Raw genomic sequence first — 17,390 nt, forward strand, 5'->3', positions numbered from 1 at the left:
ATCAATGATCATAATACAATGATATCATTCTGGAACTAATCTGCATAATGAGTATTTTTACTGCTATTACTATTTCTGCTATTATTAAATTAAATATCTGAGTAGGAGTAGACGTTTTGCATTCAAACTTTTACTATAGTAACTAAAGTTGACAAATAAATGTAGCTGAGTAAAAATAACAGCACTGTGGTCAAGCACTTAAATACAGTTCCGCACATCTGTGTACATTCATATTTGACAGTGGTCTTTATCAGTGAGTGCCAGCCGGCAGAAACACACACACACACACACACACACACACACACACGCACACTGCTCTCAGAGCGTCAGTCAGAAACACAGTCTCTCTCTCTCCTGAAGACGCGCAGCACTGAAGGTAATTCATTCTCTTTATTGAGACTTTTCTGTTCTGTAACTTCCATTAACATTCATTATGTTATTTACATTAAATCTAAATATATCTAAATATAAATTGGTGTGCAGACTACATGCTATTGAGAAGTGAAGGAAAGTGAAAGAGAGTTTTCATGCTGTTAGTTTACTGCACCAACAAAATATGTTGTATGACGCAGAATGTCTACGCTATGTGAATGCACAAACTACTTCTATGTTAATTTAGTAAAAATCACATGTAGTATCACATATGTATTTGTATAAAATCTGTGTGGAAGTAGCCTTAAAAATATATTACTTTAAGACATATTACCCAAATAATGTGTACTCATATACAAGGCTGGTAATGTAGTTGTATATTTTTTAATATATAGACCAGAACAATAAAAAAACTACACATTCTAACACACCACATTTACAGTGTAAATTAACACTTAACTACCTCAACACCACAAAGTTCAGACACACAACTTACTACAGAGCTGAATCAACTTCTCTCAGACATCCTGATAAATAAAGATACGTAAGCATTCCTGTCTATATTCTTGTAGACAGCTCTTGTAAACCATTTGATTTCATTTATAATATAATGTTTTATTAATGTTAATGACGTATTAGTTATCATCATGAAATTTATCAGTGTTTAAAGAAAGCAGATACTTTTACAATATTTATTTTTACTTGCATGGCAGTTGTCAGTTTGGAATAAAGGGATTTATCTATGTTTATGGGCGTGTTTTAAAAACTTTAAATGTTTAAAGTTTATTTTTTCCTGTAAGAGTTGAGTGACCTTTTGTTTGGAGGCTCAAATTGAACCAGACAGTAAATTGTGCGAGTGTCTGTATTATTTCGTTTTCCTACAAATTAATATGGTGTGTGCCAAAATTCCTCTCCTCTCCTCTCCTCTCCTCTCCTCTCCTCTCCTCTCCTCTCCTCTCCTCTCCAGCATGACGGGGCTCCTGCTCCTGTGTCTGCTCCTCCTGTGTCAAGGTCAGGGGTCATCAGCCTGCCCTCACCTCTGCTCCTGTCACGGTGGTCTGGTGAACTGCAGCAGCAGGTCTCTCACCTCCTCCTCGCTGCCCACCAGTTTCCCTGCTGGGACCACCTCCCTCCGTCTCCACACCAACCTGCTGACCACGCTCCCTAACGGCCTCCTGGACAACTTGAGCTCCCTCCGCTCTGTCTCCCTTCATGGTAACCCCTGGGTGTGTGACTGTGGCGTCCTCTACCTGCGAGCCTGGCTGCTGCGTCAGCCCGCCAGCACATCCCACCTGGGCGTCAACTGCAGCTCCCCTCCCAGTTTGAGAGGGCGACTGGTGGTGTATTTAACTGAGAAGGAGGTGCTGGAGTCCTGCCACTACTGGTACTGTGACCTGGCTTGGGCCTCCCAGGTGTGTCTGTTTGTGTTTGTGGTGGTGCAGGCGATTCTGCTCGTGGCCCTCATCGTGTTCCTGAGGAGATTCGAGAGGTTGTCCAAAGAGGCGAGGAGAACCAAAGAGGAGAGCTTCACAGCCGGGGAGGATCCGAGGGAGAACGAGTACTCACTTATGAAGGACAGCAGCATCTGAGCATGTTGACATGCACAACTTCCCTTCTTTTTTTCAGTCTTATCGTTTTTCCTCCGAGTGTTATCATGTGGGGAAAACGCTTCCTGTTCTTCATGTGAAATATTCGTCTTATCATATACATAATGATATCAAGAATAATATTTGGTGAATAAAATGTTAAATATGTAGTGAGTGGTACATTTAACACTTCTTCTTCTCTAGTGAACAAACTATGTAAGACATTTGAGAACTTAATTTTTGTCATTAACCAGTCAAAAATATTCTTTAACAGCTGATAATCGTATTACTGGGATTGTAGTCACGTCAATTTGAATGCAATTATACAGTCATGCCTCTCCTCTCTGTGACATGCATTTAACATGTTTAAAGCAACATAGTAAATTTAGACATGTACAGTAAAGTCTATACATTTGAACTCATTTCACTCACTTCCATTAATATATTTGAATTCAGATGTGAAATATGTAATACCACATGTTAAGGCCACACAATGATCACACAAAGAAACAACACTGAAACTTTCTACCTGAACCAAAACCCACGTGTTTGAATGATCAGATTTCGGTTTTCTTTCTTCATAGGATGTCTCGGGTTAAATTACTCTTTTTCTGTGCTCCTACTCAAGACTTTCAGTTGCTTTATTAATGGATGTAAGAGGAATTCAAATAATAATTTAAGCTTGAATAAGAAATGGTTATGTCAATTTTATGTTTTTCTGACGGCCCTGTATTTTATTTCAGATCTAGTCATTTGCAATTTTCTATTAATCTTTTGTGTAATTTCTTCATCATAAAAATATCAACTTATATTGACTGTACCATGTTTTAACGTTTCCCACTTATAATATTACATATTTGAATTCGAAACTGTTTTCTAATCGATTTCATTGCATTATGGACTAAATCAATAAAGATATTTAACAGAAAATAAAATGGATTCTTTTGTTTCATCTAAATCAAATTGATATATTTGCTGGTCGGCTGATTTTTCATTCTTCATGTGCTACATTGTTATTTCCAACACATAAATACACACTAATCCATAAATTCTATATTAATGATGATTATGATGATTAAAAACCACAAAACCAATATGTCACGTAGGAGGATTCTTTTGTAATCATTTGTGTTCGTACCGGAACCTTTCTTCCAAGACGACGTTTCATCGGCGGACACTTTTAACTGACGGACACACGTATGTTTACACGTGATATTCGTGCAGAGCAGGATTTCCACACATGGGAAGTTTAAATTTGTGAACTTGTTGTTTGACCTGCTGAAAAACTAAGGTTTGTGTTTTATATCAATCACAAAGATTCACTGTAGCGTGTGAAATCCGTTAAAAGACATTTATAGCTGGAGTTAGCTCGTTAGCTCGTTGCTTTGTTTGACAAAGTGTCAGTTCAGCATTACTAGTTATTAAGTACGTGTTGTTTTTACGTGTTAATTTCCAGACGTCGGTGTAAAATGGGTAAACTGAGGAAGAGGCACAACTGGAAGGGGAGACAACAGACTGACAGTCCACAAGCAGCAGAGGAGGACAAGGCTGATGAGGTTGTGGTTGAACTACAGGGTAAGACTTCATCCATAGACCTGTCCAAACATCTGGGACCTGAACTGAACTGAGGATTGATACTGTGTGTTTAGAAAAATATATATAATATTTATAAGTTCTATTTGTGAAAACAGATTTATTCATAAAGCACCTTTCATACACAGATGTAGCTTCAAGGTGCTGTACAGGGACATTCAATAAAAACAACACAGAGACAACATTTAAAGAAAAGTATAAACAATCAGAAAGCACAGTTTATAACAATTTCAAGCAAACTTAAATATTAAAAAGAGGTAATAGCAATGAATCTGTATCAAAATCTAGTTGTAAGGGAAGAAAATACAAATAGATCGAGGAAGGGGATAAAATTAAAAATAGAATGAAATACAATGATGACTTTATAAAATAGCTTAGTTAAAGGCACTTATGAATAATAAATCGTTTTAAAAATTGCTATGGGTGAAGTATTCCTAAGATCATCAGGCAGTTTGTTCCAGATCTGTGCTGCATAGTGACTGAAAGCTGCTTCTCCAATTCAATGTACCGGGTCCAGATGAAAACCCCAGAACTTTGACGTGTAATATCATGTTGGATTAACAGGGAGATTTTGATTACACGGTGTCATATGTATGTTTATTCTTCAGATGGAGACAGACGCAAAGGTGTAGATAAGAGCAACGCTTTGGTCCTCCCATCCAACAAAGCCAAGAAGAAGAAATCCTCAGTGACGCAAGTTTCCAGAAGAAAGCCCCTCACCAAGAAGCAGAAGAAAGAGCTGCAGAAAGTGCTGGAGCGCAAAGAGAAGAAAGCTCAGGTGAGAGACAGATTTAAAACAGCAGGTTCCGACAAAACTGAGCGGCTTTAAGAAGAGACTTGTTTCTTTTACAATGGTGTACAAGCAGTATTGTGTTGTTTGTAGTTGTCCTTAAATTTCACACATCACAACTGTCTAAAATACAGGCGCAAAAATGTACAGGTTTGTGGTTGAGATCAAAATGATGATGTTTGATGTGTGGTTTGACCTTTGACCTGTGACTACTGAGAACTTATGTAATAATGTTGTAATGACTAGTTGCAGATTGTGTGATGTTTTCTAGATATTTATTCTTTGATCATAGTTTTAAGACTTCAGTTAGGAGTTTTTGTGCTTAGACAACCTACCCATGTGTTTTGTAGAGAAACATGTATTTTCTATTATTTTTGGTAGCAGTTTATAAATGTGTTACAGAAAATGAGAGATGATCTGAAATGAGTGAGAAAGAGAAACAAAGATATAGATTTTCGGTGACGGTACTTAAATTCAGGTGTAATTATTATGTGCTACTGTAGAAAACTTCTTAAATCTATTCCTACTCGGTTATTCACTGTAACTCACTCTGTGTAAGATTATCATACATTACTGGAAATGTTAAAAATGTAGTAATACGATCAATTCAAATGACCAGATCACAACCAGCTAATGTGTCGCTCTGTGTGTCCCGTCCAGAGAGCAGACATCCTCATCAAACTGGCTGAGGTGCAGATTCCAGAGTCTGAGATTAAGCTGCTGTACACCACGGCCAAAATGGGAACAGGGGACAAAATCTACCAGTCTAAAAAGTAAGTGCATGAAACCAACATAAGCAGGAGGAGGATGTGTTGAAAGTGAGGTCGGTGTTTTAAATTCTTTGGGTAATTTTCAGTTCACTGGATGAAATAAAAGAAGGAGACTCAGGTCCAATGGTCAGCAGCGTCAGTGGAGCGAACAGGAAAAGAAAATGGAAAATAGAAGAGGAAGATGACGAAGAGGAACAAAAGGCCGAAGAAAGCAGTGACCTGGACACTTCCTCTGATGATGATGATGTGGAAGGAGCGGATGAAGACGTGAATAAATCTACAGAGATGGATGAAGCTAAGGAAACCACACCTCCATGTCAGGAGCCAGAGGACAAAGAGGGAGCGAAGAAAGAACAAGCAAAACCAGAAGAAAATGGACAGAGTGAGAAGAAAGTTTCAGATCAAGAGAAAGTCCAGAACAAGATACTGTCGCAGCCAGCAGTCTTCATTCCTGTTGACAGATTACCAGAAATACAGGTGTGTGCTCATTGTGTGTGGGTTTGTTGTCTGTGTGTGTATGTGTGTTTTGGCTGATCGCTTTATGTGTGTTTCTATCTGATTCTGCAGGAGGCTCGTCTGAAGCTTCCTGTGTTGGCAGAGGAGCAGGTCATCATGGAGGCAGTGAAAGAAAACCCCTGCATCGTCATCTGTGGAGAGACAGGAAGTGGAAAAACCACTCAAGTGCCTCAGTTTCTGTATGAAGCTGGTTACGCCAGGTAGTTTATCCTCTTAACCGGACAATCCTTCGATGTTTCACTGGGGTGTTGTATAGAAAAAGTTTACATGTGGATATATTTGAATTTAAGTGTGACACATGTGGTCTTCATATTTTTTATCTTGTTTCCTGCAGTGAAAGTGGGATTATCGGCATCACAGAGCCGAGACGAGTTGCAGCTGTCAGCATGTCCCATCGAGTGGCCAAAGAGATGAACCTGTCCACACGGTAACAAAAATAATGCAGATTTGAATCAAATGTATAAAGGAAAATCTATTTAATAGTCTTTAATAACTGTTTATTCTGTGCTCAGCGTTGTGTCTTACCAGATTCGATATGAGGGGAATGTGACGGATGAAACCAAAATCAAGTTCATGACAGATGGTGTTCTACTGAAGGAGGTCCAGAAGGTACCATCTTTACTCTTTAGTTATTTAAATAAAATATGGTGATCACATGGTGGCAGATTATTGGACCTACTGATATTTCTAACTCTAAAGGTGCATTCAGGTAACTACTGTTGTCCTGCATTTCTTAGGAGAATAAGTTTGTGTTAGATTTCTCAACATTCTCAAGTGTATATATCCAGAAAACAAATCCCCTAATATCTTCACCAACATGGTACATTGATATTCATTTATCTAAAAAGGTTTTTTGTGTTTCCTGTGAGTGTTTGTTTTATTGTCACTATCATAACTTTAATACTATCTTGTAAAAAATCAAACAATGTCCTGACAGGATAGTGACGCAGTAGTAGCTTAGTTCAGGCCGACTAGTTTAAGTAAGTTAGTCAGTTTGACCAGTCACCAACAACAGTAATAGACTTTGTTATAATACACTGTACATTACATCTATGTGAGTCTTTTTACTGCTTTGATATTATTTCTTTCTTGTCTCTCAGGATTTCCTGCTGAAGAGATACAGTGTGATCATCATAGATGAAGCTCATGAGCGGAGCGTGTACACAGACATCCTCATCGGACTGTTGTCTCGCATCGTCCCACTCAGAAACAAGGTAAACCACAGTCTGACGTGTGAAAGCTCAGACTCAGACTCACAGATTTCTGTTTCATCAACTGGTTGTTTCACTCTCCGCAGAAACAAATGCCCATGAAGCTGCTGGTCATGTCCGCCACTCTGCGGGTTGAAGATTTCACCGAGAACCTGAAGCTGTTTCGGACGCCTCCACCCGTCATCAAGGTGGACGCTCGCCAGTTCCCCGTCGCTATCCATTTCAACAAACGCACCCCGCTGGACGATTACACCGGAGAGACTTTTCAAAAGACCTGCAAGATCCACCGCATGCTGCCTTCAGGTGCACATACACATGTTCACTTTTAACAGATTTTGTAGGTTTTTTAACTTTCACGTTTGTTTACTACAAAACTCCACCGACCTATGGAGGTAAAATTACAGAATCTGAGAATAACAAACCTCTTTTTTAGTCTTTTTTAAATGTAGTCAGGACAATAAACAGGAGTAAAGAAGTCAAATAGTTACACACACTAACTACCACCCTGATGTTGGCGTCCTTCAGGTGGAATCCTGGTGTTTCTGACAGGTCAGGCAGAGGTTAACGGTCTGTGCAGGAGACTGAGAAAAGCTTTCCCCTTCAGAAAGAGTAACACAACCACTGGTGAGTGTAACACACACACACCTGTGTCCTTTCACGATCTGACATATCTGTGGGCAGTTATTTATTGACTTGTTTTTGTGTTCAGGTGAAGATGAAGACACCTCAGAGGCCACGGGGAAGTTTAAGAAGAACAAACAGAAGAAGAATGTCGTAAGCCATCTTTTAATAGAATGCCATATAAAGTCAAAATTCCTTTATTTGTGTTTTTTTTTTGATAAATATTGGTTGTGTACATATCTTAAGAGTTCTCTCTGTCCCCAGTCTCTGCCCCGTATCCACCTGGATAACTACTCTGCTCTGCCGGTGGATGAAGGGGACGAGGACCGAGAGGCGGGGATCAGAGACGAGTACGACTCGGACCTAGAATACGGAGACGATCCTGACAATGCAGGTGAGCTCCTCCGGTCCAGAGCGAACATTCTTCCAAGCCAGTTGTTTATATTTCACATCCTGACAAACTCTGCCCTGTGTTTTGTGTCTGCAGAGGAGAAGGCTGACCCGTCCATTCCTCTCTATGTCCTCCCTCTGTTCTCTTTGTTGGCCCCAGAGGAGCAGGCGAAGGTGAGATGAAACTTTTGGAACTAAAACATGAATGATGAAGATTTGAAGAGTGAAAATGAGAACAGAAAGATTGAAGATATTAAAGTAATGATGTAATGTTACTGATAATCAATAGGATACAATAGAAAATGTGTGTTCTTCTTGACTGTAGGTGTTCAGGCCCCCCCCTCCTGGTACTCGTCTGTGTGTTGTCGCCACCAACGTGGCCGAGACGTCTCTGACCATCCCTGGCATCAAGTACGTGGTTGACTGCGGTCGAGTTAAGAAGCGTTTCTACGACCGGGTGACTGGAGTGTCATCCTTCAAAGTCACGTGGACCTCACAGGCCTCCGCCAATCAGAGGGCAGGTAGATCGGGAAGAACAGAGCCGGGACACTGCTACAGGTTGAGACTTTGAAACCTTGTCATAACACAAATGTTTTCTTTAGTTGAGGAGGATTCACAAACCTCTGTGTCTGTTTCTGCAGGTTGTACTCGTCTGCAGTGTTTGGAGATTTCAGTTTGTTCTCAGAGGCAGAGATCACCCGCAGGCCTGTGGAGGACCTGGTTTTACAGATGAAGGACCTCAACATAGAAAAGGTCAGTAAAACAACTCAAACATACCTGCAGGATTCAGAGTGAAATGCTGCTGGCTGATTCAAAGACGGCTTCATATATTCTGTTTGTGCAGGTGGTCAACTTCCCGTTCCCCACGACTCCCTCCACTGAGGCTCTTGTAGCAGCAGAGCAGTTGTTAATCTCATTGGGAGCTTTGAAAGAGCCGCCTCACAATGAAAGGTGGGTCTGTTCAAGATGATAGGATAGTTGTGTGGCTCTTACAGAGAAGCGAAGTAATATCAACTTTGTCCTGATCAGATAAATTGAGCCAATTATTCCTCATATCACATGTCCACACTTTCTTTTTACGATCAGGGTAAAAGAGATGCAGCGAGCGAGGCTGAGCTCTCCCATCACCCCCCTCGGCAGAGCAATGGCTTCATTCCCCGTGTCACCCCGTTACGCTAAAATGCTAGCACTCGGGAAGCAGCAGGATTGTCTGCCATACGTCATCGCTGTGGTAGCAGCCATGACAGTCCGGGAGATCTTTGAAGACTTTGACAGGTGAGGACACACACGAAGGAGTAGGCACTTCCAGTGCCTTGTTAAATTTTAACCTGGAGCTTCAAATGTGTATAGATTAACTGAGTTAAATATGAAATGTCATATCATGCAGCCTTATCTTGTTTTTATACTCATGTCAAGTTTCTGTTTCTCAGACCTGCAGGAAGTGAAGATGAGAGCGCCACTCTCGCACAGCGTCGAGCTCGGCTGGCCCAGATGAGGAGGCTGTGGGCTGGGCAAGGAGCCTCACTCCAACTGGGCGACCTCATGGTCATGCTGGGTGTGTTTGCTAGTGTGAATTGTCCTGTAACTTATGAGAAACTGCATCAGGTTATCTGTTCAGATGTAAAGGTTTTAAAGGAGGATCTTTGTTTTAAATGAATGAACTGAGACTTGATTGAGGAACAGTTGTTGGGAATTCATAAAAATCTATGATCAGATTTTATTTAACAGAAGTTTGTGAAATGGTTTCGATTTAAGTGAGATATAAAAAAATCTATATATACCAAAAAGTTGTCGCTGTTCATAACTTTTTATAGTATGATAATGTTGTTTAACCTTATGTCTGTATTCATGTGACTGCAGGTGCAGTTGGTGCTTGTGAATTTGCCGGCTGTACTCCCAAGTTCTGTGAGGAGAACGGCCTGAGGTATAAAGCCATGGTTGAGATCAGGAGGCTCAGAGGGCAACTCACCAACACAGGTACAAACATGCTACAAACACAGAAAACCTAACACAAACACCTGCTGCAGGAACACAACAGAAAATCATCCGTGTTCTTTTCTCCAAGTGAACGCAGTTTCTCCAGAAGTGGGAGCATTTGTGGATCCTAAGATGACTCCGCCGAACGCGCAGCAGGTGGTTTGCTTGCGGCAGATTGTTCTGGCTGGACTGGGAGACCATCTTGCACGGCATGTGCAGATGGAAGAGATTCTGGATCCAAAATGGAAGAATGGATATAAGGTAATATACACTGGAGACTGGGATTTCTGTGTGTTATCCTGTTCCTTCACCCCCTCATCTTTATGTGCTTTTGTTCTTAGACGTGTCTGATGGACGACCCAGTGTTCATTCATCCCTCATCGGCACTGTTCAAAAAGCTGCCAGAGTTTGTCGTCTACCAGGAGGTCATGGAGACCAGCAAGATGTACATGAGAGGTAAAACATCTCGGAGAGAGTCAGTAAAGCTGCTTTCAGACATGAACTCTGCAGATCCTCCGAATTTTAGACCTGATAGACAGAGAAACATGATCTTGATTGATGTGCACATGTTTTGGGGGATTCAGGGTGACTTCAACTTTCTCAGGATATCAACTCCAATGTCACAAATTATGTCCATATATATGTGTATATATAGATATATCTCATGTGTAAATTGCAACCCAAACTTTTAATGCTGCTGCTAATTGTCCAAAACAGTAACATAATATTGATAAACAGCAGGAGTCAAGTTGAAGCCAGCAGCAAATGTCAGAATAGTAATAGGAGAGTAATGTAAATATATTGCACAATAATATACACCTGTTTTTCCTCAAAATGTGTCAACAAGCCACATTTCTACACTAAAATAAAGTTTGTATTGTATTGTTACAGCTGTTATTGAAACTTGATTTGCAGGCTGATAGTTTCACCTTGTTACCTTCCTTCCTGTTTCTGTCAGGTGTCTCAGCAGTAGAAGCAAATTGGGTCCCACAGTTCCTGCCTCAGTACTGTCACTTCGGCCCCCCCCTGGAGTCTCCGGCCCCATGGTTCTGCTCGTCCACCGGCACCATCAAATGTCACCGTTCAAGCACCTTCTGTAAGTTCTCAACAGCTGAGCACCACAGCTGTGTTTCTGCTGAAAGTCGTGTGCCTACATTTGAGTGATCACTGTTGTCCTCTCCTGCAGTCCGTGTGGCGTGGCAGCTGCCAGCAGTAGAGATGGATTATCCCGACAGCCTGGACCGTTACAAACTGTTTTCCAAGTTTTTCCTCGAGGGACAGGTACTGCAGCAAAACCTGAAAGTTCAACATCTCTGTCAAGTCGTCACTTAAGACTCAACTGGGCGTGAAAACTAATCTGTAACTGTCCTAACACTTCAAAAAGTATTTGTTGCCTTACCAACTGTTATTTGTAGCCTTAATAACACATTAACACTCACCTCACTATAACAACTCATTATAATTATATCCACCAAATATAAATAACTGTCAGTATAAAACAAATCAATCCAAAATGTGTTTTCTAACATGTTATTCCAGGTGCATTGCTCTGTGTGCTAAAACAAAATGCACTAGAGTTAAATAGAAATAGGAAAACATTTTATAAAAACCTCAAATCTGAATCTGAAATTCAGAACTGGTCCAAAATCTACAAAAGAAGCAAAGCAGTGGAATTCAGAAAGGAGCTCTTGTGTTATGTGAACTGATGTTTGCTTGGTCCCGTCTGCAGGTTTGTCCTAACCTAAAGAAACACACTGGTCACCTTCTCTCAAACCCCTCCATCATGTTGAAAACATGGGCAAAGTAAGTTGATTCTCTCCCACACATACAATCATTTCATGATTTTGATCAATTAACAAAATGCTTAAGATAAAGGACTGTTCTTTTATTATTGTGTCTTATTATCTGTTGTAGACTTCAGCCCAGGACGGAGGCTCTGCTGGGGCCGCTCTTGACAAAGGGAGTGGACTGCAGAGACGCTCTTCTCTCCGTCTGGAAGACTGAAGATAAATGTGAGGATTAAATATGTTTGTTATAACTTGTCTGATAAACCCTCTCGTTATCTAATCACGTTTTTTCCTCGTGTATTTTTCTTTTCTTCCAGTTCTGTTGTCGGCGTACTGTCAGTGGCTTCCGGAATCCGTGCATCAAGAAGTAGCCCAAAGCTGGCCTCCTGTATAAAGGCAGAAATCATATCATGGTGTTTTGACCTGAGACTTGTATTGACCTGCAGATGGGTAGAACCCCTTTCTTCACTGTGGAGGGGCTTCTTCACACTCATCTGTTTTGTTTTAGTGTAACCGCCACCCCACAACAAAGTCTTTTCACCATTTTGTATTTTATACACTGCATCTATGATTTGTACAGTTCTGTCAGGAAGACAGTGTTTCACCTAGAGTTCTATAATGACTTTTAACTTGTTTGTCAGAGTGCTGCTGTCAGTTCTAAATGTCTGATCTGGTCTTCATAAGACTCATTAAAACTAAGAAGCTCTGACCCCAACTAGCGTGTGATTCATTCATACTGTGTGTAAACTCTGGTTGAACTCCACCACTCATACACATCACTTTATTATTCATAAAGAGCCACTTTCACCCTGTAAGAACAGATGTAAACAGTTTGTCTTTGGAGGAGCTTTGTCAACAAGATCCTTATGATGTCAGAAGAGTTATAACGGCTGAGTGTCAGAGACATACAATTGTGAAGCTGAAAGACACTACCAGGACATTTACCATTCGGGGAGTGACTAATGAGATTCCGCTCAGAAATCAGTTTTAAAGTCAGGAGCAGCAGCTTAAAAACAAACTCACAAGGTCAATTATTATCATTAGCTGTTCTGGACCTTTTGATCATTTCACATGATCTTCAACACACAGTGTTTACCTGGTTGTCATTTGCTGAGAACTGTATACATTCATGTTCGACTTAACCTCTGATCGTGGAACGAACTGAGAGTTTCAGAAACTAAGGGCCAAATTAATCATTTGCCTTTAAAACAGCAGCAATTCTCTTCTTGTTCACAGTTTTTAAGAAATAAATGATATAATCCTTGATTGATCAACATGGGTAAAAGTCTGCTATAACAGCAGCCCAAGTACAGAATGAATACAGCTACAAAAAAAAGAGAATAGAATGAAATATATATACACAGCAATTAGACACTTTACATTACATCATTTTTATCCAAAGCAATTTACAATAAGTGCATTAGACCACGAGGGTACAAACCCAGAACAACAAGAGTCATGAAAGTACATTAGATCAAAAAAGCCAAACTACAAAGTGTAACATATAAGTGCAACTAACTAATAACTTTTTATTGGTTGTAACTGAAATATAAAGTAGTGCAAATGCAACAGACAATATACTATACAGAGGACGTATAGTGTTGTATAATATTGAATATATGTGTTCTGTGGAAAATTTCGAATCAGCCCAAGCCATTGTAATGTTCTTTGGTCTCTCATCTTTGTTATTTATATAATCTACAATGGAAATTTATTTTATTTTTATATTTATAAAATAAATACATTTCATATTTATATTTTTTATATATATGTTAATTAAACTAAACTACAAAGAGGAAGCAGTTTATGAGAAAGTCCCCTTTTCAAAAGCTTACTCTGATTGGCTGCCGACATCTGTGTCGTCATTTCCTCTTTCCGGCTCGTACTGTTTCCGGAAGAAGCAGAAGAGAAACAGTGCAAAAATCCGTAGCTCCTGTGTGATAGTTTCTAAAAAAAGGCAGAACAGACATTTCTCCAGTGGACTGAGCAGCAGAGACCAGACCTGTCAACATGGTGAGTATCCGCCCGCCCGTGTTCACCGCTGAAGAAGAATCAGTGTCTGAACTCAGCGTAGTTCAGAGTTTAGCTCGTGAAGCTACAACATCAACAACAACATGACGACAGCAGCAGGAAGATGCGCTGTCATGGTGAAACTAGTCCAGTCAGCTCCACTACAGCAAACACCGTGGCTGTGTTTCTACTGTCTGAGTTTGATTTGTTTGTTCCACAGTTTTCCTTCCAGGTCTTCGACCACCCGATGTCCCGGGGCTTCCAGAACCGCTTCTCCACTCAGTACCGCTGCTACTCGGTGTCCATGCTGGCGGGACCCAACGACCGCTCCGACGTGGAGAAAGGAGGCAAAAGTGAGAGTTGCTGGAGGAAATGTGGAGAAATGTTCACACATCCAGTCACTTTAAAGGGACAGTTCACCCAAAGATGACAATACACTCATTATCTAATCACCACTGTGCTGATGGAGGGGTGGGTGTTCACTTCTGGAGTTTCAGGGGTAAACAGCGTTGCAGCCAAATCCAATACAATTAAAGTAAATAGTGACCACTTCCTCAAACGTAAAAAACTACAGAAAAGAACATAACGTGCCTCCATACTGCTCCTGTGGCGAATGTGAGGAATGTACCATAAGCCCTTTAAATTGTTAAATATAGCTACGTAAATGATAATAAGTCAGAACCCCTGTGTGAATGCAGGGATTCCCAAATCACACTCCAGATTACAATTAAATAAATTATTCAAGTTTTAAATGCCACTAACAAAGTAACTACGTATGTCAGTTAACTGTAATGGAGTGAAAAAGTGTGGTATTTCCCTCTTGACATGTAGTGGAGGCAAGTACAATCTAGTTCTCGTATATTTTGACCAGGATTATACTCAATGTAGAACTATGTCATGATTTTTTTATGCTTTCATAATTTTATCTCTTAGTCATTATATTTATGGCTCAATGATATTTATTAGAATGTATGTTGTTCCTGTCTCAAATATTTATTTGTCTTCTTTTCAGTTATAATGCCACCGTCAGCTCTTGACCAGCTCAGTAAGTGCAACTGAAATCAAACATCTCCTAATTAAAAAGTAAAGTCCTGTATGTATGTATGTATGTATGTACAGTTCATGTTTCTTATCTATCTCCACCTTTCCCCTGTACAGGCCGGCTTAACATCACGTATCCAATGTTGTTCAAGCTGACCAACAAGAACTCGGACAGAATGACACACTGTGGTGTTCTGGAGTTTGTGGCAGACGAGGGAATCTGTTATCTGCCACACTGGGTAATAAACAGAAACAAACTCATTGTTGATGTCACAGAGATGAAAGTGTCTGTTGTCACCAATGGTTCAGTGGTATTCTTCATAAGTAGAAGAAGAGTTATATCGAATTGCTATTTTATATTTTATGCAAATAGCAGTAAAGATATAATCTTATAAATCTACAAGTAAAAGGAAAACATACTAAATACAAAAACTTGGAATTTAGGTAACTATGAAAAATGCTGGATGGGATTTTTAGGAGTATGACTGATGCAGAGAGATAAAATCTTAGTACATGTTTTTTATTGTGTCTGAACTGTTCTCTCTTTATTAACTGCATTAAGCTACTATGTAAAGCAGAACTGATATTTGCTTTATTTCCTTCACTGCAGATGATGCAGAATCTCCTGCTGGAGGAAGGAGGATTGGTGCAAGTGGAAAGCGTGAACCTCATGGTGGCCACCTACTCAAAGTTCCAGCCACAGAGTCCCGACTTCCTTGATATTACGAACCCAAAGGCAGTGTAAGAATGATGAGTTGAGGAATATAAGTTCACCCTTCGTCACATTTGGTGTTAAACGAAAATGATCAACTGAGCTGTCATGTTATTACAGACTGGAGAATGCTTTGAGAAACTTTGCCTGCTTGACAACTGGTGACGTCATAGCTATCAACTACAATGAAAAGGTAAATCAGTGTATTCAGATTAGTGTATTCCGATTATGTGAATCTGTATTTGTCTTGTTAGTACTGAATAAAGGAACCTATGTTTGTTTCAGATATATGAGCTGCGAGTAATGGAGACCAAGCCAGATAAAGCAGTTTCCATCATTGAGTGCGATATGAACGTAAGATCCTCCGTTTTATTACAGACAAGAGTAAATTATTCAGTTTAGTTAATTGTGTTTAACTCTGAGTGTGACTCGGTTTCTCAGGTGGATTTCGATGCTCCATTGGGTTACAAAGAGCCTGAACGACGACCTCAGCACCAGGAGGAACCAACAGTAAGGACCAAACATTACCTGTACACTTACTGCGTTTGTGCTCTGAACAGTTAAATAAAGCTCTTTACTTCACAGGAGGAGGAACCAGATCCCAGCAGTTATGCAGACATGGACATGGGATTCAGAGTGAGTAGATATGGCTGTTGGTAGATAAAAATCTTTATGATCAATGATAACCGGATGCAATCTAACTTTGAATGTGTCTCTAATGCTCAGGCTTTCACGGGTTCTGGTAATCGTTTGGATGGTAAATTAAAGGGAATCGAGCCCAGTCCCGTTCCTCTCGCTCCAAGTGACATTAAAAGGTGAAAAGATGTTCAGTTTGATATATGAAGTAGCCTTACAGTTTAATATTGTAACACAATGATTTAACTATTCAACATGATAAGATTTATTTTATGCCTTTAATACACAACTGATGATAAACACATGATTTATAGAATGATTATAATGTTTGTAGGTAGATTGGTGATCTGAATTGAGACAATGTGATACTTTGATGCATCTCAATTCTGATGCACACTGTTGTAGATGCTAACAAAGTTCTTATGGTCAGTGTGTGTGCTCAACTGTCGCCTTGTTCTTATGTCATATGACATGGTCGATTTAACAGCAGATGTAATTCCCAGTATGGTGATTTAACCAACTGCAAACTGCAACAATAAACTCAGCCTGGCTCGTGTTGTCTGGCTTCTAGGAATCATCATAATATTTTCTTTTTACTATTGCACTGTCTTAAAATCATATCTTTTATCACACAGAGGGATTCCCAACTACGAATTCAAAGTCGGCAAAATCACCTTCATCAGAAACTCAAGGCCTCAGCCCAGGAGATTTATAGATGATGTAAGAAAGGAATGGATGATGTTATTGCCTGTTTAACATTTTGACTAGTGTGTATTTGTAGTATTTTAATTCCTCCTAAATCATTCTGCTAATTAACTACATTTATCTCTTAATTCTCTCAGGATGATGCATTGAACAGATTCATCGCCTTCTCGGGCGAAGGACAGTCACTACGCAAGAAGGGCAGAAAGCCTTAAAGAAAGTGGAGAGCTGGGTTAGAATGATCATATGTATTATCACCTTTAACAGTAAAAATAACTGGTCTTCAGACGCATTGGCGTAATATCAGATTGATTTCATATATATCAGGTTGATTTTTTTTTCCCACTTCATAATTGTTTCAATTGTAAAGCTCAATTTGAATATGATAAATGGAAATTTGGAGCAATAATAGCTCTAGACTTGCATTGTAATTATACAAAAGGGGATGTTTGATTATTTTCACCCTGAGTTATAGGGATACATTACAAGTTGTTTCCTATTTTTCCTGGTTTATTTATAGACAAAATGAATAAAGGATTGTGTTTTGCAGTTAATTCATTGTATCCTCTAATTAATTGTTTGTTATATTATTTCTGTAACTCTGGCATTTTTCTAAACTGGCGTTCAAGTTATTCATTTCAGAATAAACAGATGAAGACTGTGCCTAGTGGATAGA

At 39.7% G+C, this 17,390-nt stretch overlaps 3 protein-coding genes across 3 annotated transcripts; all 3 read left to right on the forward strand.

Moving 5' to 3' along the window:
• Positions 1–144: 144 nt before the first annotated feature.
• Positions 145–2,888, forward strand: gp1bb (glycoprotein Ib platelet subunit beta). The gene is made up of 2 exons (XM_035165083.2): positions 145–376; positions 1,340–2,888. Exon 2 carries the CDS (start codon positions 1,341–1,343, stop codon positions 1,959–1,961), a length of 621 nt encoding a protein of 206 aa, XP_035020974.2. The 5' UTR covers positions 145–376; position 1,340; the 3' UTR covers positions 1,962–2,888.
• Positions 2,889–3,101: 213 nt separating this feature from the next.
• Positions 3,102–12,328, forward strand: dhx37 (DEAH (Asp-Glu-Ala-His) box polypeptide 37). The gene is made up of 27 exons (XM_035165080.2): positions 3,102–3,249; positions 3,415–3,533; positions 4,160–4,329; positions 5,002–5,114; positions 5,198–5,588; positions 5,679–5,827; positions 5,962–6,054; positions 6,140–6,236; positions 6,728–6,841; positions 6,925–7,141; positions 7,364–7,462; positions 7,548–7,612; positions 7,724–7,853; positions 7,947–8,023; positions 8,175–8,407; positions 8,491–8,602; positions 8,694–8,800; positions 8,936–9,124; positions 9,280–9,404; positions 9,710–9,826; positions 9,915–10,087; positions 10,168–10,282; positions 10,785–10,922; positions 11,013–11,107; positions 11,556–11,629; positions 11,741–11,838; positions 11,931–12,328. Exons 2-27 carry the CDS (start codon positions 3,428–3,430, stop codon positions 12,005–12,007), a joined length of 3,474 nt encoding a protein of 1,157 aa, XP_035020971.1. The 5' UTR covers positions 3,102–3,249; positions 3,415–3,427; the 3' UTR covers positions 12,008–12,328.
• A 1,141-nt stretch (positions 12,329–13,469) lies between these two features.
• On the forward strand, positions 13,470–17,268 carry ufd1l (ubiquitin recognition factor in ER associated degradation 1). Its single transcript, XM_035165876.1, has 12 exons — positions 13,470–13,626; positions 13,844–13,976; positions 14,636–14,668; positions 14,782–14,903; positions 15,275–15,405; positions 15,497–15,569; positions 15,662–15,730; positions 15,818–15,886; positions 15,962–16,012; positions 16,103–16,191; positions 16,648–16,732; positions 16,855–17,268. Exons 1-12 carry the CDS (start codon positions 13,624–13,626, stop codon positions 16,927–16,929), a joined length of 933 nt encoding a protein of 310 aa, XP_035021767.1. The 5' UTR covers positions 13,470–13,623; the 3' UTR covers positions 16,930–17,268.
• The last annotated feature ends 122 nt before the right edge of the window (positions 17,269–17,390 follow it).

This window comes from Hippoglossus stenolepis, chromosome 9 (assembly GCF_022539355.2).
Source record: "Hippoglossus stenolepis isolate QCI-W04-F060 chromosome 9, HSTE1.2, whole genome shotgun sequence".
Lineage (NCBI taxonomy): Eukaryota > Metazoa > Chordata > Actinopteri > Pleuronectiformes > Pleuronectidae > Hippoglossus > Hippoglossus stenolepis.